The following is a 20258-nucleotide window of genomic DNA, read 5'->3' as shown; positions in this document are numbered from 1 at the left end:
TCAATCTTTCCACTCTGTCCCTTCAGATGGAACTAAATCTCCCTTCTCGCTCCTAAATTCTTCCACTTCAACATTCAGTTCTCTCCTCCAGATGGTACCCAATTTCTCTCCAACCTCAAAACAACTTTCTCATTCTCTCACGATTGACCTCCTTTGCTTTCCATAAACACTTCTTCTCCAGTTGAGAAATCTAAGATTCTCTCTCCAACATCAACAATCCACTTTCACTAACCTCCAACTCGTTCTCCCAGGTGACGGTCCTGCTTCCTTCAACTTCCCCACGACTATCTCCAGCCTCCAAATCTCTCCACCGGCTCTCTAAGTACTCTACTTTCTGTCACTCTCTGCCAAACTCCTTCTTGCAACTTCTATTCAAACTCACCACCCTGACAGATTGCACTGCCAGCCTTTTACAATAGAGTCTCCCCCATTTGGGTGGTGCTCAAGGTTAGCGGGGGGCAACTGTGCACTGAGGGCTATGCAGCTTTGTGGTTGGCCATGGGCTTGGCCTAAGGTTACATGAAGGCCTGCCCCCATCTTGGATTTCAGAAAGGCCATTGAAGTGTGGAGTTACTTTTCCCTCCTTCTTGAACCCCTGCTGCCTTGGTCTGCTATAATCTGGCATCCTCTGTTCTCAGAGTGTGTGAATCTGGAGTCAGAAAAACCTCTGGTAAGAATGAGAAGCTGGTTGTTCATCATCATCATAAACTTCATTCAGCCGTGGGCAATCAAAGTACAGCTTAACAAAACAATTCTAGAATTTCAACATAACAATACCACAATGAAGGGAAGATGGAGTAAATAGGGGACAACGAGCGCCATTTGCAGAACCGAATACCCAAAACCCATCATCTCCCGGCCGACCTTGTACTCAGGGGTGTTAAGTTTGCTCCAGATAGATACATATTGGATGGGGCGTTTCCAAGGGGACTTACAGGTCCCATATAAGGGTGTGAACTCAAAACAATCCCGCTATTGACAACCCTGCCATGGCGCCCAGACCTTCCCAGGACGTCCCTGGACATTTGCTAATTCCTAAAGGACAGTTTAACAGAGTCAGTGTACGGATCTCCCTCCATGGACATTCTTAGGCAACCCATCATGTCTTCCCTGGTCGCAAAGGGACATTTCCCCACAGTAAAAAACCAGGGGAGGCATTTATTAGAAAGGGCATCCCTCAGTTCTTTCCTGCCAGGGAGCAATTTCGGTACCCCATGTAGATAGACAGTGGTTTTTCTTTCCTCCCCATACAAATGTGGCTTGCGCATACACCCCCTTAATCGATAACTGCACACACTGAGTCTTCCCCTTCTGGGGCTGCTAGTCTTGGTGCACAGGACGTACGGGCCTCCATCGGGATTGGTTTATCGCATATTGTGTGGAGCTCTCTGGGTGCAGTGAGGGCCGCTGAGCCATAGGCCATCTGATCCCTGGCCAGCATCCAGTTTGCTCGGGACTGTGGTGGGACTGGGGTCTGTGCCAGAAGACTCCTCTAGCGAGCCCTCCTTGGTCTTCCCCTGGGCCTCAATCAGAGACAGTAGAAGCTTTTTTATGGCTTCCAGTTCGATGAGAATCTGTGCACAAGGGCATGTCCCCATGTTGTGGCTCCCTCTTTGTAGTTGACTAAGACAGGGTTGACTTCCATAAATAGGTAGCTTTGGGGCCATAAGTGGGGTTAGGCATAGAAAAGAACTAGACCCTGATAGCGCTACCAACATGTTCTCATTCCAGGTGCTACAATTGGAGCTGTGCTCCGTTGCTCCATCCATCTCTGTGCCCATCGAGTCCAGGGCAAGGGGATCAAGAGCAGACAACGGGAGGTCAAGAGTGAGGTCCAATGACGGCAGGGTGGCAGTAGCTGGCCATAGATTCTGTCGGGAGGTGCTAGGAAGGGGTGAAGGGCAGACTGCAAAAGCTGAGACCAACGGAGAGGCATGAGGTTCACAAAACTCCCCTGTTGCAGGGTACATGGCTCCAAGGCCAGAAACAATAGTCGTAAAATAGCTCTCCCGGTTCCTTGTGATCGAGGGTGTGCCCTGCAGCACAGCAGAGATTGGCACAGAGGGAATGGAAACATCAGCGGTAGACCCCGGGGGTTGACTGATCTCACTTGTTGTAGGGTAGACTATCCCCATAAAATTAAAGGAGCAACTTAGTGATTCACAAGTAGGCTTCTTGGTAGTGTCAATGACAAAAGCAGCCGAAGCTCTGTCGATGCCGGGGACACGGTCAGAAAAACAGACAGTGGAACTAGGCTGACTTGGTGGATAGTGCCCCCCTTTCCTGCCCACCACCCGCATCTTGCGTTTGGAATTAGGCTCGGTCTCAGACTCCATAAGTGTTGACACACTTGAAAAAAGGGCAGACTTGCAGAGGTACGGCAGGGGGAGGGTGGGGGGGACCACTGCTTCCATTGCCAATGTTTAGTGATGGCTAGGCATCAGAAAGTAACAGGGTGATTGAGCTCCCCCCCAGAACACTGATGTCCTTGGTCTCCCTGCTATATATATCGGCCAGCTCGATCTCACCTCTCAGTCCGGATGGCAGGCAGAACATTCAGACAGGCCCTGCGGGTCCGCTAACACCCCCGCGGGTCACCAACACCCTGCGCCCTTGACCCCACAGGCTTCACCCTGCCGGACATAGGAGTGCAGCTGATGTAGGTGAAGGGGGCGTGGCTTCGGGTATGGTGGCCCTCCTGGGTCAAAACAAGCAGGAAAATGCAAGCCGCGGGTCGCCAACACACCGCGCCCTTGACCCTGTGGGCTTTAACCTGCCAGACTTAGGAGTGCAGCTGATGTAGGTGAGGGGGCGTGGCTTAGAGTATGGTGCCCCTCCTGGGCCAAAACAAGCATCTGGTTGTTACTTAAGCAATGCCTTTGTGTCTGAGAATTAACAATTTTGTAATCCATGTGACACTATAGAGACAGAGAGAATATTGTTGGATATTGTTGGATTTTCTACTTCTTCGCGCGGTCGACACGCATCAGTTCTTTATTGTTCATGGGTGACTTCATTTATGCAGTGCTTCAGTGTGCTGCACGAGTATGAGTCAAAATAAGAGATGTTTCCTTCGGTATCAGTGCCAAAGGAAAAAAGTACTTCTTCGCTCGTCAGTAATTTATTAAAAGTTAAAATGTTGTTCCCTTTAGGGGACAGGCTTCATTTCCTACCTTGGAGGTTTGGGTCTGGCTAGGGAGCTGGAATGGGGCTTTGACAGTGTTAGCCCTATGAGAAGGAGTCCCTTTAAGGAGCTTAGACAACCTCCCTCCTTGTGGTCACAGGTGTGACCGCCCCTATGCCTCCCCCTTGATGGTCTTGCACCTCGGTGCTTGTAGGGGGTGTGTGAATGGTAATGTGACAACCCCCAGCGGGACATGGGCATCTGTTTTTGGTGGTAGGATTGCGAGTGCACCTATGATTGACCTCTAAATTGTCATGCGTGTTTGCAGGACTGATAAAGGATGTACTCTTATGACTGACCCTGCCTTAGTATGGGAAACTAGATTGAGTGGTCAGGGCCTCCCCCATATTCCTCCTCTTGAGTCTATCACCCACTAGCTCTGGTGGCCACCAGTACCTTTGACCAATCCACTTTCAGTCCCGAAGGTCAGGCAGGGGACTTTGTCACACTAGTTTGCAAAGATTGCCCATAGATGTTAACAGGACACAGTCTGTTGACAGCTTGTTGTTATAATGAAATGTAAAATAGATATTACCAGCAACTCAAGACGCATCAGAGAAGGTCACCGTCTGTCTTGAGTGAGTAGTGGACCACACCAGAGGATTGTTAGGCCCAGGTTCAATGACAAGAGGCTCAGAGAAGGAAGGTTGCAGGGATGGAGTAAGGATTCTGTAGCAGTAGTTCTTGCGGTCAAAGAGGCCATTGGCCAAGGGTCTGCAGAATGCTTGATAGCATATTCAATTTCGCTTTCTTTTATTTTAAGCAACTCTACCAGGTTTCAACCCACAAGGTATTTGTCATACTGTCGCACAAAGTCAGGGCTCTTTTTAAGGCAGTAGCCCTCAGTTCTCCTGTCTTTCAATCCTTTCTTCGGGTACACGTTCTTGACAGAAAATGGTCACTCAGTCTTGGGGTTGACAGTGTCCCACACTTATTTCTGGCTATGTGTGCCTTTCTTCTTCTACAGCCAATGTCGCCATGATTATGCAAGTTTACTTTTCCCTACCACCACTCGTGTCGTAGGTGGTCATGATGTTGTCAGGCATCTGTTTTTTTCTGAATCGTAAGACCTGGGAGTACTATCCCTTTTCCTCTCCTTCAGAGGCTCAGCTTTTCTTGGGCCTCCATGCACTCCTGGGCACACCGGGCTGGCATGGCTTCTTAGTGACGCAGACCTCAGTGCAACCATCTGGCTCAGTTTTCTTTATGGTGTTTTGCCGTGACCTTCCCGAAAGAGAGTTCTCCTCCTCTTCCGTCATTCCTTCATAGAGGGCCTTCTAACTTCTCCATACGCATACACCAGATCCGTCTGTCTCTGGGGAGGGCTCAATCCTTCTAATTATTCACCCTCTTTCCTCTTGGGGTGCTGCTCCCCACCTTTTCTTATTTCATCCTCCTTTTTCTCTGTTGGGTGCACCCTTTGGCTCCCTTTTCCCTTCACTGCCTTCGAAATCTGAGGCTTCTTTCCATGTCTTTTTAATTTCAAACACATTCCTCCCTCTCTGTCGGTTCTTTTCTATCTCCTTTTAAGGTTCCCCTCTCTTCTTTCTTTGAAGGCTCCCTTCTGCTCCTTCTTAATCGTGCAGCTGCCCTTTTATTTTAGTGCTCTTTTACACTTCTATATGGCACTTTATTTGGGTGTTCTTCTCTCCCTCCTTTTTCCACCATGCCTCTGCTCTTTCTCCTCTTCCCCCTCTGCTTTCGGCCCTCCTTCCCTGGACTTCCTTGACATTCCACCATGTTCCATTCTTTCTCTTTGGTAGAGCAATCTATCCCTCCTCATTTCACAATGCTCTCTTTGCTCCACTCCTTTACTCTCCTCTTTCCTTCTCTTGCCTTTTCCCTTTACCTCCTTCAAGTTCCTCCTCCATCCTCCTGACTGCCTCACTTCTGTCTCCTCCTGGTTGCCTCCTACCCACTCTCTTCTCCGCTTCCTCTCCACTTTGTTCTCTCTCCTCCCGGGGCTTTTCTTTCGTGCTCTTGCCTTCACCTCCTTTACTTTTTCTTTGCTTCTCTGCCTCCTCTCTGCTTCCTTCTTTCTCACTCTTTCTTTGTCCTCTGGTTCCATCCTATTTGCTGGCCTATCCCTCCTGGGACATCGTCCTCTTTCTGTTATTTTGTCTCTTCGTTTTTCTTTTTGTTACAGTCTCCAACCTATCCCTCTTTTGGTACCATCTACCTCTGTGTAACGTTTCTCCTCTTCATTCTCCCTCAAATGTCCTTATACCTGAACTCAGTGCTCCAGAAAGGATTTTGAAGTGGGAGTATTTTACTCACTATTTTTTAAAGTTGGTAGTAAAATGATTTTATAGGGAGTAGAAATGTTAGTCCAATTCCCAGTTGGAGTATTTTACAAGCAAGTAAAATATTTTCACTGGAAACAGAAATGTTTTTATAATAATTAGTTATTTGCACCCAGTTATTGATGCACATTAAAATATACATGTTTACTTCTTCTAATCAGGCAGCAATAACAGTAGTTTCTTCCTGTGGTACTCCATGCACTACTGGTCCAAACAAATCCATCTAGCTGTGTGAGTGAAAGCTGTGGCACATGGTCTTGTGTCCATTTCCTAGTTTTGGTTGGGTCTATTTTTACTCCCTATTTTTATTTTATTGAAGTATTTGCCTGTTTTTGGGGAGTAAAAGTGGCTGATACACCCCTTCTCTGTAGGTCTGCCTGCTCCTGACACATTTGCATTTTCACTAGCTTCTTCCAAGATCTCCCCCACACACCCTCTGCTTTCATGTCATCCCTTCCTTATAATAGGTCAAAAATAGGGCAAGGAAAGAGGCCTTATTTTTTGTTAAAGGGGGGCTTGACTCAAAAAGGCAATTTTCACAAAGGGAAACAAGAGTCAAAAGCTACCCCTTTTCAACCGTGTAAAAAAGGTAGGCCTATAGAAAGCAAATAGCTAGTTTGTACAAATACTGGCTATTGAAGGTCACAGACTGGTTTGGAAGGAGTTTTTTGATAAGTCAATTTATTCATGAGTTTAGACACACATCTGAAATCTCTCCCTCTCTCCCCCTCTCGCTTACTTTTCTCTCGCTCCCTCTCTGATATTTCTTTCCCTATTGCTCGGTCTCTCCCACTTGAGCTATCAGTAGTGCCCAAGAGATTGCCACTCCTCCTGTTCCCTCTACCACGAAGCCTGTGCTTTTAGGAGGACCTCTCTCCCTCCCCCACTCTCTTTCTCTGTCTCTATCTCATTCAGTTTTCTTCTCCCCCTCCGACATCGACATTGTGAGTTCAGAAGGCTCTTGCTTTTGAGATGTGCTGTCTCCGTAGGGTTCAAGATTTATTTTCTTCTTCTTCTCCTCTTTCATATGTATATATATATATATATAGAACATGGCCACCTTCCAGGACCAGCAGACATTACTGTCTCTCCACCATGAGCCGTAGAAAAAGTTGGAGTGTCTCTTCCACATGCAGACAGAGCCAACTGGGTTTACTGGCTCCAGTTTCCACAAATGGGCTTAAGAAGTCCTTATTTCCTCCCCCGACTTCTACCATCTGCACAACCACCTTTACTCCCTCTCACGTCCAGATCCTCCATGACGCCATGCCACATGCTTGCGCTTCCTCTGACTGTGGGTTTAACCCCTTTTAATCAGGGCCTCACACCTACCCCTGGCTTGGGTCAACTGTGCCCGCTCATTCCTTCCTGCTCTTGCTAGCTACCATCTTGCTAGCCCTTTGTGCTTTCGCCTTGTGCCCAACCTCCTCCTGTTGTCTTTGTCCTACCACCTCCTCATCTCTTCCTCCTCCCACAGCCTTCCACCTACCACTCTGATATCTTCTTCCTACCACCTCCTGATATTATCTCTCATCTTGTCTACTTTCTCCTCTGCTCTCCCCCGTCTCTTTCTCAACACCTTTGCCTTCATCTTTCCTGAATTGCCAACTTACTCCAAACTCCGGCCGCTACCTTCTCTAAACACCAACACCTCTTCTTCATTTTATATGATATGCTAGTGGGTCCTCCCATTGGGCCTGTCTGGGTGTTGGGGCCTGCACCTGTGTATCCTTTTTAGTGTGACTATGTCATTGTTTGCTGTGGAATTGCCTTTCGCTCCCAAAGGTGTGGATTATGTCTTAACATGTAATCAAACAATAACTCGTAACTAGGCTCGGCAGAGCTGAGGCAACCCAGAAGGAGGACTTGGACTAGAGGTCATACTTTTCAAGGATCTTTAATCAACTTAAAAGAAAAAAGCCTCACTAACCCTATTGCTAAAATGGGAGTTCTCTTCCTATTATTATTTATTATGGTATTTATTGAGTGCAGAACTAGACTCGAGAAGCAATGGAGCACTTTACATAGGTATACACCAATAAAGATACACAACGGAGATCTTTGCAGAGGTGTAAAACATTACAGATGCATAACAGAGCGCATTTCATTGGTAACAACTGAACAGATATACAACAGGGGTAGGATACAGAGGGGGACAGAGAAGGGGTACAGCTGTACCGGTTGGCTGGGAGGAGAGGGGCGGGTGGCGTCTAGCGAGTCAGGTGGTAGGTGGAGACGGCTTGTTTTCTGGTGCTTTCCTTTTTGTAGCGGCAGATTTCAAGTCTGCACGTGTTCTGGCTTCTGGTGGCGCGCTGTCCGCCAGAGATGCAAAGTTTCTCTGCGAGGTAGCTGGGTGACTTGAGGGTGACTAGCTTATAGATGATGCAGCAAGACTTAAAGGTGATTTGTGCGTGCAGTGGGCGCCAGTGAAAGTCGATGAGGGCCTATAAAACTAAGGTGCTCGTCAAAAGAAAAATAGTCCTGCATCCAAACATATCCACTAAACTGGCCCTACCAGTTAGAGAAACATAAAAGATATGTGGGTGGAGTGCCCTGCACTCAGTGTTAGATAATGGAATATGTACAAGGGGTTCCAGGAATCTCTTCAGATTAACAGTTCTCCTGATTTCACAGTTCCTAGCAGTTTCTCAATTTCCACAACAAAACAAAGTCTTATGCTCTAGAAAAAGAAATGTCCAAAGTAAAGGTTTTTAAGTTCCAGAAGAAAAACCCAAAATGTCGCAAGTTCTTTAAATGGGGGATATTTCCCTGATCCTCCTTAGCTCAATCCACCACTTACGTTGTTCTTTCCCCACTAGATTCAGGTTTTGGGAGACTCGGGGCTTCGCTCGTGTCTGTACTTCACTTTCTTTAGTGGGCACCTCTGGGTCTCTTGGGTTTCTTTGTCCCAATACTTCACTTAGCTCTCAGGAATATCTGTAACCCCTCTCCTCCACTAGGGGTTCTCTCAGCCTCACAGCCTCTGATCTCCCTAGCCTCACAGGGGCTGGCCCGCCAAGAGAAGAAGGTACAAATACCCTACATTCGTCACAGCCTGCAATGCCAGAGAAGAGTGGGGTAATTCCTTTCTAACAGAAACACTAAAATCCTGGTGAACTTTACAAACTGGGGCGATTGCTACAGAGGCCCGAGGGTCTAACTACTCACATTGAGAGTGAGACAAACAGAGCAACTTTACAAAGACATCCAACAGCACAAATAAATGCCTAACATGTTCCTGCATTCCCTTTCCTCTAGGTTGATGCTGAATAAACACAAAGGGCGTGTGACTGGCTGGGGGAACTTGCAGGAGATATGGACTTCTGGAGGGCAGGCCCTCCCCCAGATACTACAGCAGGTCAATCTGCCAATCGTGGATCAGGAAACTTGCAAAGCATCTACCAAAATCAAGGTCACAGACAACATGTTTTGTGCAGGTAAGGGGCTGACCCATCTGTAGTCCAAGGAGACTATGGGCCTCATTACACGGATGGCGGAGAACCATGGCGCTATTAGCGCCATGGTTCATGCCAGTAAAATACCGGCACCGCCTTGGCGGAAAGGGGAATTACCGCCCCATTCCAAGGTTGGCGGGGCGGTAATTCCCCCTTCCACCATTGCCCTTCCCCATTCCCATTTTTGCCCCATAGGGCTCAATGGGAATGGGGAAGGCGCTAACTACGGTACCGCAAATTGCGGTACCGTAATTAGCTCCCTGGGTCCCTTTGCGGGTTGGTTTTTAACGCCTGCAAAAAGCAGGCGTTAAATCCCCCAACCCGCAAAGTACCTCGTAGTAAGGCGGTAAGGATTTACCGGTACCGGTATTTTACCGGTACCGGTAAATCCTTACCGCCATCCGTGTAATGAGGCCCTATCACTAAAGTGTTTGCCATGTAAATAGTTGTCTCACTAACTTGTAACAGTCAGTGGTTTTAGGGATGATGCTGATCGTGCACCTCAACACACTCGGGGGAGTGCGAGGGAGTGATACATGAGATACCTTGAAAAGATAGAGTAAGGCCAGCAAGGCACAGAGAGATGGGCAAGCAGATTCTGGATGGCAGGAATTCTGGTCAGAATGCACCTTCCAGGTAAATAAAAGTAAATGCAAACATGAATACTGGCCTCCAGAAAGAACAAACATGACACATGAATAGAAAGCAGCACTACCGTTAGTGACAGATGTGTGCAAGATAGCACGAGGGATAAGCCTGGAACAGAGTGGACTGATTTGCATTCATATACACAGCAGGGACACCCAACAGTACGTGTTTTGTTTCTACTTGTACTTTGCAGCACAATATCTATTTTACAATTTAACATGAACCCTCAGGGTGTTTTCATTAAACCAGCTAGGCGCATAACATTTGCAGCATTTCTCTGTTTATAATTACAAACACTTTTTAAATGCAACCTTCAGGACTCATGCACTAGCCTCCCACCTCCCACATCCACATGGACCAAGCTGACCCACAATCATGTGCAGGGGCAGTAAATACTGATTAGGTACTGCGATTTTCAAACACACAATGAAGCCAGCAAAGTAAACTGATTTACAGCATATTCCACACTTGAAAGTTACAAAATGCTTACATGCAGACTGAACAGTTCCCAACCCCAAGGAAACTGTCTAAAATAGTCAAACAGTGCTCAGAACATCAGAAACACAGGACTACAGAAATCTGTGGCAAACGGAAGGGACCGCTATATGTGGTCAGAGGTAATGCTACACTAGATCACAGAAATAAATCACACAGTGGGAGCCAATGGAAAAGTGAGCACAGCAATACATATTGATGGCACAGGTTACTGCACCAGGTATAGGGAAAGTGCATAAATCAAGGTCGAGGCATCGGTATGTGAAAAGGGGAAATGCACAGGGAAAAGGCAGGGGAGAAAACAAAGCCAGGCAGCAGACAACCAAGAGGGGCTACACATGAATGGTTCTACCCAGCGCCTGAAAAATACTCACAAGCATAGATTGCTGTAAGCAGCTTCCTGCGTTAAGCAGGATGGTTAAATTAAGTCAGGGGCCTCAGCACCTGTAGAATTCCCAGCAATAGCAGTATGGAAAGCAGCAAGACAGCACAAAGGGGTACTCAGGCCCTGGCAGGGGGACAGGCCTCCAGCAGCAGGGGGAGGAAACATCAGGCAAGCCTGCCAAAAGCGCACAGGCTGACCGAGAGTCTCTCCAGAAGGCCTCCAAGGAAAAGGCCACTCCCAAGTTAAAATAGCCAAAGGGATAGACAAAGTGGATGTTGTGGCAGGGAGCCACTGGGACAGTAGCATTCTCTATAAAGGAGAAGCAACTGCAAATCTATACACACTGAATTTCGAATGAAATGCTAACACTACTAATGTTAACATGATATAATAAAATGAACAATGAATGAACATTCACAACATTGTCTATGTCCATAAATTTACATAAATAAATGCAGGTTCCAGGAGGTGTTCAACTGATATCCTGCAGTTAGGCACAGGCGTGCAGTCTTTTCCTGAGGTGGGGATGAGGCCTTGAGCATTACTGCATATTGGGATAAGGCGAGTGGAAGAAAACACTAACATTTTCTAACTGTCACAACAGAAAAGTCTAGTAAACAAGATATGGGGATTTGCCTGGCCAGCAAAGCTGGAGTACTGGACAATTCCAGCCCACTGAAATCAATGCAGTCCATTGAACACAATAGCTATACATCAAAGTTATCTAAAAGCACATTTTACATAAAGGTTTTCCTTTCGTCCCAAATCAGTTTTGCAGTGCACATTCTCTTTGTCATGTCTGTTCTAGGGTTCGCCTGCACCTGTGCCAGGCCTCAACTATTTAACTTAGGTGTGTTTTTCTACTGTTTTTAAAGTTGCATTGTGAAAGTATTTAAAATCTAAGTGTCGGTCGTCCTGCCCTATTGTCAACTTGCCCCGTCTGTCCGTCTCATCTTCTTGCACCCTGCCCTGTGTACTTCCCTAGTGTTCTCCCCTTCCCACTCCCTTCCTCTTCTCTCCTCTCCTCGCCGAATCTATGGTGCGCTCTGTCTCTCCCATCTTTTCTAACTGCTTCTCTATCGACTATCCTGCTCTCCTCACTAAATCTGGTAGGAAGAAGTTTAAAAAGTACATCCTGGTCTCCAACCTAGGCCTCCCTATCGCTGACACCTATACCAATGTATCCTCCAAGCAAACTTTCACCAACATCCTCTTTGTTGTTCCCTCGCCAGACCTATGGACTCTACATATGGTCGCTGTGCTCTCTCCTCTTCTCCCATTAATGGTGGCACCCGGTGGGAGGCCCTCCTGGCCTCCTTCCACTCCTCCAAAGTCATCATTAATGTTTACTTGAATGGCACCGTCTTGGTGGCCCTCAAGCCAACCTTCTCCTCTTTGATAGATGCTTCCCGCGCTGCATCAATTTCCTTTCCTCTCCTGCTGTCCCCTCTCTCCCCTCCACAGCTTCCCTGCCTCCACCTGCTCTCTCCTCCTTGGCTACCTTGCCATCTCCTCTCTCCTCTTCTGCCCCGCCTCGGGCTGCTACTACACCTCCGCAGGGCATACCTCTGATTTGTACCCCTCCCCAGAAGTCTTTCAAGGACGGCAACCGTCTCCATATTGCCACTCTAAACTCACGCTCTGCTATCAAACCCTACTCTGACATTTGCCGCCTCCTGAAGGAAATTGACCTCGATGTCCTCTGTCTCACTGAGACATGGTTCATGGCCAGCTCTCTCACAAGCTTCGACACTCTCCTCCCTGATGGCTACAAGATCCTCTCCGCTCCCAGATCCAACTGTTCCAGGGGGGGTGTAGCCCTGATCTTCCCTGAGTGGATTCCTGCCTCTATCATTCCTACGCAGGCCTACTCCTCTGTCGGATGCCTCGTCTGCAGGCTCTCTCTCTCACTCCTGGCCATTCCCTTAGTGTGGCTACCGTCTATCGGCCACCTGGTTAGATCTCCGCCTTCCTCTTTGAGTGGGCGGACCCTCCTGGTTTCAACCACTCAACTCCTCTTTCTTGGAGACTTCAACATCCACCTGGATGCTTCCTCCTTCTACTGGACTCTTTCTTGACCTCTGTGACCCTCTAACTCTATTCTCCCCTCTGGCCCGACTCACTCTGCAGGGCACACACTGGATGCTCTGATCTCTTCGGACCTCCCCCTTTCGATCCCTCTCACCACTCCTCTCTCCTGGAGTGATCACCTCCTCCTTTCCTCCCATCTCATCCTCTCTACCCCACAGGCCAAGCCAATTCCAGCACTGCCACCTACCTTCTCGGTTATCCGACCCATGCCGCGTGTGTTAGTTCGGGCTTTCGCCGCCACTTTCTCCCCTCCCCCTTTGGCTGACTCACACACTGACACAGCCCTTTCCATGCTCCACTCTGCTATATCTGATGCTCTCGATGTTCTTGCCCCAGTCATGAGGATCTGCTTGAAGCCCATAGCCAAGTGCAACTCTTGGTATGACTCAGACCTCGTCACCCTTAAACGTACAGGGTGGTTGAGAGGAAATGGCGTGTTTCCTGTACATCCTCTGACAAATTGGCCTGCCGCCTGCTCCAAAGGCAATACCGGCTCTCTGTCCGCACCAAGAAGAGAGCCCACACCCAAGCCCGCCGCGTCTCAGCGGCATCTAACAACTCGGCTGAACTCTTTAAAATCTGCAAGGAACTGGCCAATCATGCTGCAGTCTCTACCTCTCCTGTCCCCTCCCAGGCCCTCTGCACGGCCCTGGCTTCTCACTTCATCTCTAAAACTCGAGATAGCCTGTCCTCTCTCTCTTCCTCTCCTACTCCTCCCTCTACTCCCTGCTTTTCCTCTGGCCCTCCTGCGGCCACCTCTCCTCCCTTTCCCCTGTTCTCCTCAGACAAGGTTTCTAGACCAGTACAATCTATGAAAGTCTCGTCCAAACAGGTGCACCCCTGTTCCTCCAAAACCGTCAAGGACCACATCGACACCCTGGCTCCTGCTCTGGCTGATTTCTGCAACCACTCCTTCGCCACTGGAGTCTTACCCTCCCCCCTGAATCACTCCCTTGTGCACTCTCTTCTTAAGAAACCCTCTGCCGACCCTTCCTGTCCGGCTAACTAACGTCCAATCTCCATCACTCCTTTCCTTGGCAAACTCCTGGAAAAGGTGGCCATCTCCCAGCTTAACCTTCACACTGAATCGGTTGGTTGTCTCCATGACCATCAGTCTGGCTTCAGAGCTACCAGAAGCATGGAAACTGCTCTCCTGAACATCTGTGAAGACCTGCTCTCCAACCTCAATTCCAACACCCCCTGTGTCTTCCTCTTACTTGATCTCTCTTCTGCCTTTGACACTGTCAACCATTCCATCCTGCTCAACCATCTCCATGATCACCTGGGTATCACCGATCAGGCCATGGCTTGGCTGACCTCCTTCCTCTCCGATCGCCCTCCCAGGTCCAACTTGGGTACTTCCTCTCCTCTATCTCTATCTCTACCTGTGGTGTTCCCCAGAGGTCTAACCTCTCTCCCTGGCTGTTCAACCAATACCTGGAATGCCCACCGCATTGCCGCTCTCTGCCCCAACTTTCAGTGTGATGTGCATGATACTCAACTCATTTTCAGGCTCCCTTCTGCCACCTCTTCTCATCACTGACTGTCCACCATCCAGGAGTGGTGTGCCGCTAATGATCTCTGCCTTAATGCCAGTAAGACTGAGATCCTCCTCATCGGCACACCTGCGCCCTCCTTTCCTGTCACTCTCTGGCCGGTCTCTCTTGGCCCTCTTCCTGCTCCCACCTGTGAGGCTAAAAACCTGGAACTGCACGGGAGCCAGTACAAGATCCTTCATAGGTCTGCTAACCACAATATTGGATGGGTTTCTTGAGGAAGGGAATTGGTCCAATATCATCGTATGTGGAGACCTAAATATCAACTGCATAAATAACAGCAAGGGTCCAGACAACGCACTAATAAAAGAGTGGTGTCTGGAAACGGGCCAAAGAAAGCTATTCATGATAAATGGAAACACGATAGGAGACATACCTGCTGCGCCGACGTGGAGAAGAGGCGACCAACAATCCACGATTGATTATATTTTTGGGTCAGAATGCATTCACACTCGAGTTAAAAGTATGCAGGCGGTTCCAATGAGTTATAGTGACCACGACATGCTGAGAATGATTTTAATCATGCATGGCAGACCGAGCTCCCCTCGGTGGATGAACATGGTCGAAGTTGAATCAAACAGGGTTGAACAACTCAGCCGTTTCCCAAATTGCAACTCAATATTGCATGGAGGGAAACTCGGTGGAATACCAAATCTTCTAATCCAATTTGTAGAAAAGAGGTAGGGTCTAAAACATCCCGCCTTTGTACCAAAACACAAATTTGATTTGGAAATCTTAAAAGAAAAAACGGCTAATGCGCGGTGAAATTAGAAATGCCTCGCGTGTGGATAAAAAAGTATTTGTGATACAAAAAAGAGCCATCAAACAAAAGTATAAAAACTGGCTTAAAGTGCATAAACACCTAATGATGCAAAATGATGCAGAAACAATGATGGAAAAACTGAAAAACAAAAACTCAGCTGAGCTTTGGTGAATGATCAATAGTGAGAATGCTCCTCAGTCGGCACTTCAAGTTAACTCGGCGTCTGAAGCTGCCTAGATATCGTATTACACCAATTTATACAGCAGAAAAGGGAAAAATCACACTTTTGAACCGACTACACTTCTTCATTGGGATCTCATCTTTGAAAAGGAAGATACCCTGAATACAATTAACAAAGCAAGTGCCTCAAGGGCTCCTGGCCCTGACGGGTTGACAAACTATACTATGAAACAAAATCCCGAATTATGGACGGACATCTGCCATCCTATTCAAAAGGATAACCATCCAACGCTGTACTCCAAAGTCCTGGAAAAGTGTTGTAATTGTGCCAATCTTTAAAAAGGAAAATAGAGCTAATCCGAAAGACTATCGTCCGATAGCTCTCTTAGTCGTCAAACTGGAGGGAACCAAAGGCTTTATTTCCAACCTCAGGTTAAGGGGAAGTGAGTACTGGTAAGAACAGCCAATCAGATATCTGAGGTGTATGTAAACAGGCAGAGGGAATCCAGATGTTGGTACCACTTTCAGTTCACCCAGGCAGAAGTACATTTGCAAGATTTGAAGGCAGCGTACCTACGAGGAAAAATTGATCAAACGGCGGATTGGCTGGGAAGGTATTTCCCCTTGTCGATGGACTTCTATCTGCGGCTGAAGATCTTCAACTGGATTGTGGGTCAGTGCATTGCGTACCCACAATACAATACCCCTTTATACACTGCAGGACAGTAAAAGTGTTAAAGAGCTGTTTTCAATTCTGTCAACGATGGACACCAACAGGAGTAGGCCAACTGTTCTATTCCCAGGGTGGTGCTGAATCTGGTGGTTGGCCCCGGCAGTTTCCGATCTGGGTTGGTTGAACTGCAAAGGGTTACTTTAATTTTAAACGGATAAATGCATCAGTAGGATTCCTGGTAGATTTATTGGCCAATCCAGCCCTACTTGACCATGTGTCCCTCCATTCTCCACGCAAACACTGTCTGTCCATGATCCCCATTACTTCTCATATGGGTGAAAAGAAGCTCTGCTGTTAATGGAAAAACTGTATAAGTGCCCCTACTCTCCCCCTTCCAGCAAAGAGAACTAAAAGCCATTCGCTCACTGCACCCCCCACAAAGGTCTAGAACATCTTGGGCAGGCCAGAGCAAACTATTTCTTGTTAATCATTCTCCAGACCTGAAATAGCCACAACCCTTCTAGGAAGGTGCACTCAATGGCACAATCCCCCATAAACAGGAAACACCACCCTTCTATCATCACAGTATTTTGGTTAGGCCTACAGCTCATTTGACTGCCACCATTATTTGGATATTGAAAAGAAGACTACATAAATACATTTATGACCATAGAAACTAACAAAGTCCTTGAAGACCAAATTCTGAAAGACAACTAGAACCTGAACGAGGTGTTGAGAAGCCTAAAAGACACCTAGAATACAACCTAAAAGTATGTTCATGAGTGACAATGAGAAATCAACAGACAGCCAATATCAAGAAATGAGTAAAGAGGTGGAAGAGCAGGATCTAAGAGGCTGAGTAATCCTGATAGAGTGAGGAAGTGAAGAAATTCAGTTTAAAGTGTCTGTACAATAAAATTAAAGGCCAACAAGAACGTCCCCAGAACTGTGGAAATGTTTGTCTAAAGTAGTGGAACTATTAAAGGTAAAGATTATGAGGTGTGGAACTTGTGGCAGACCTCAGAATATGGTGAATTCCACCTATGAAAGTGGTGCTTTTATGCAATGTAAAATCAAGTGGTACCAAGAAGAATGCAAGAACCATGCCCACTTGTCCTCTTGTAATATGGATGGTTGGGTTATTTTACCTCAAATACTCAGCAACTTCAGGAATTGAAGTCTGCAGGTCAAAATGGTCTGCGCTGTGCGGAAACGGGCAATCTTCTGAATCCTGACTCCACTGAAAGATGATTCATTTATCACTCCAAGTATGGGTATGCAGAAAGCTGCCATTCCTAGCTGCCACAATCTTTGACACAGAATGAATTCTATGCTATCTGTTCACATCATCATAAACTCAAACACACTGCAGATAAAAGTGACACACACACATTCCTCATGTTCAATGAGAGTTAGACCATTTATAGCTACATCAGATTAATCCTAGAACCAGCGTAGTCCCCCTTCTCAGTCATTGTGTGGAAAGACTTGCACAACTCCAAGACTTGACACCGGGCAATATACCAATTCTTGACTACACTTTAAGAAACCAAGAACCTCATGACAGGCCAGCCACTCTCCACTTTGTAACTAGTCAGTCTTCCCCATAAGGCTCCTAGCACAACCCAAAAGCTGTCATGTTGCCAGGAGGGCAGAGACAGAGTAGGATGGCATACACTATTCTCTAATGTGGAGAGGGTAGTAGTGTGTGGCATGCTATCAATCACAAATAAATAAAATACAGTCTGCTGTGTCTGAAGTGCCGGGGTGTAGGAGACTTCTCATACGCCAAGGCCAGGACAGTATAATGGAAGCTAATCTATTCCAGGCAATTTGTCAGGTTTCTCTACTGCCTTCTAAGGTTTTGGGCGCTTTCTAAAACACTCAATACCCCTTTTATATAAAAGGGTGCCTGCCAGGGTTCTCAGAAGCTACTTTCAGCATTGGATTTCCTTTGCAGTAGCCATGTACTGAGAGTCTATAGCTGTTTATATGAGCCTCTCAGTACAGCATCACAACGCTTCCTCCTCCAGCTTCCGATGATGACTCACTATTCTTCAGCTTTCCTGCTCTTCGTATACCCCTCTTCTTGAGCCCTAATTGGTAGAGACCTTCCTTCCCATTTCTTTCAAATTCCACTGGCTCTAGGGGTTTCGGCCCTGCCCCTTTTCCACCATGCTTTTCTTTCCAACCCAAGTCACATGACCCGGGACTGTAAGGTGATCTAAACTTGGTTGGCCATTTTGGATTTTGTCAGTTATTCTGTCTCTTTGGTGGAGCCATCACATGCAGCTGCTACTTAGTGGGGCAAACTGGTCACTAACATGCTTGTTTAGGTAACTTTAACATTTGATCAACTGGTGTTATTGTCATTATGGCAGCCCTCAATGCTTGTAAACATTACACAAAACGTGGGAGGACTATTTGGCAGCATAGAGTGACTTAACACTAGCACTGCACATTGGAAATAAACACACTAAAAGGGCACAGGGGAACATTAAAAGGAGTACTTTGTGGGGTGTTGTTCCACCACAGTAGGGCACTAGTTGTGGCATTCTGCAGATTAACTCAATTTTCGGAGCCTTACAAGGGTCTGAACTTACTAATGCAAATTCAACAGGACAGTGGGTCATCGGGGGATGGATTATTAGGTAAGCAGAGAAAGAAGTGTGTGAAATTCTTTGAAAGTCAAGCAGCAATGCCATAACTGTCAAAACTGATAGTACTAAAAAAAGACTAAACTGTCCCCCACCCCTCGTTACAAGCACTATCAATAAACCAATACATGTCAGCAACACTTATGGCTTGATTCCTGTGTGTTTTTCTGCAGGTTACAGTCCTGAGGAATCTGTAAGAGGAGATGCTTGTGAGGGGGACAGTGGTGGTCCTTTTGTCATGAAGGTAAGTATCTGAGTGCAACGTTGGCTAAGTCTGGACTTGCGATAAAGGTGTACGTAAGGGATTTATAAAGCGTGAGCACCATACACAGGAGACGCACTTGAGATTACAGGTATGTACTGGGATATCTCAGGAGATGAGATGGATAGGGTGCCACAGTATATGGTGGGAACATGTCAGAATAGGAAGATCCCATAGCATTCATGGGGCAAGGTGTAGGACAGGAACAAAATAGCCTCTATAGCAAGAGTGTCACACTATAGAGAGCAACCTTTCCCAGTGACATGTCTGCCTCATAGAAATGGGTGAAGGCTATACCTTGAGGCAAGGGTGTGTCACTGCAAGCTATAGGGTGGCAACACAGTGGCGTGTGTTCTAGCACTAGAGAGGTGGTAGAAGACCCTCAAACTCTGAGTAAAGAAAGGAAGGCAGAGTTTGTTGAGACAACCCCATAATAGAAACAACACTTCAGTTGATGAGAAGTACAGTTGACAATAAAATGTGAGCTTCTTTTCAAATTTCAAGGATACTCAGATAAACAAGCTGAATAAAGGTCAGCAGACACCTGAAAGTAGGCATCAAAGGTAATATGGGGCAGACCAGATTCACATGAATGCTTATTCTAGTGGTTGGATGTGTTTGATGTTCCTGTAGAGGCATTATACACTCTTATGTGTGCCATATACTTGGAGGCTCTTTGAGAACTGGACCCACCACCCATACTCGGAGGGCTTTGCAGTACTCTATGATCTGAGGGTTGCAAACCCTGCTAGTGATCGCCACATGCTCGTCACATCGTGTCTGATAATTTGAGATAGTCAGTTGGTTAGTTCTTGAGTGAACTGAAATATTTCTGGTGTTTCTTCTCATTGCCATCATGTATTTGAACTAATACTTACTCACAAATCCTATCCTAGAGCCCATATGATGGACGCTGGTACCAAGTTGGCATTGTCTCATGGGGAGAAGGCTGTGATCGGGATGGAAAGTACGGATTCTATACCCACGTGCATCGCATGCGGAAGTGGTTGCTGAAGGTCATTGGAATGTTTGGGAGTTAGGAAGAGAGCACTATTCTACTTTACCAAAAAATAAACCAGATCACAAAAAAAAATGCAAAAAAAGTTTTTAAAATGTCTGATAAATATGAACCAATAAAACAAATCATACTTAGGTGAAAAAACTTAATGCTTCTGCACATTTGTATTGTAGCACTATATCCAGAACTGGCTGCAAGGAGTCATACTGGAAGTGTAACAATGGCAGTATGATCTATTGAATCTATAAGGGAGTATGCTGCTGAAAATGTGAAGGTTACCCTTACAGAAACATACTGAAAAGGATGTATTTTGTGGTTGGCATCAGTTCAAATGTTGACAAAAGAATTCTTCATAATAGTTTGCACAGATGCCCATGTGGCAGCCTTCGATATCTCTATCAATAGGATATTTCTGGGGGGGTGGAGAAACATTTCCTCTACTGCCAAACTGGCTGAACAAAGTTACATTTTCAGTATGATATATGACAGTGCCAAACTGCCAAACAAGAGGCAGCATGCTGTGTGATAGATGTACCTTTGGCAGCCCATTTCCCTCCCAAACCCCATAAGTACTTGGGTGGGGAAAGA

At 46.7% G+C, this 20258-nt stretch overlaps 1 protein-coding gene and 1 long non-coding RNA gene across 2 annotated transcripts in view; one reads left to right on the top strand and one right to left on the bottom strand.

Annotated features, from left to right (window-relative positions):
• LOC138503452 (uncharacterized) overlaps nt 1–2799 on the bottom strand; it is a 175000-nt gene extending 172201 nt beyond the window's left edge. Inside the window, exon 1 of the long non-coding RNA XR_011279637.1 lies at nt 2529–2799. This is a non-coding gene — a long non-coding RNA (uncharacterized lncRNA). The remainder of the gene's footprint in view (nt 1–2528) is intronic.
• The window catches only part of F2 (coagulation factor II, thrombin), a 330337-nt gene extending 310523 nt beyond the window's left edge, over nt 1–19814 (top strand). The window contains exons 12-14 of the mRNA XM_069623200.1: nt 8746–8924; nt 18564–18634; nt 19549–19814. Coding sequence (XP_069479301.1) covers nt 8746–8924; nt 18564–18634; nt 19549–19692 — 394 coding nt within the window. The 3' untranslated portion in view covers nt 19693–19814. The remainder of the gene's footprint in view (nt 1–8745; nt 8925–18563; nt 18635–19548) is intronic.
• Nucleotides 19815–20258: the final 444 nt, after the last annotated feature.

The sequence above is a fragment of the Ambystoma mexicanum genome, chromosome 11, assembly GCF_040938575.1.
Source record: "Ambystoma mexicanum isolate Mex_15411 chromosome 11, UKY_AmexF1_1, whole genome shotgun sequence".
NCBI lineage: Eukaryota > Metazoa > Chordata > Amphibia > Caudata > Ambystomatidae > Ambystoma > Ambystoma mexicanum.
Note: the sequence above shows the minus strand (reverse complement) of the source record. Positions and strands in the feature narration are given on the sequence as shown.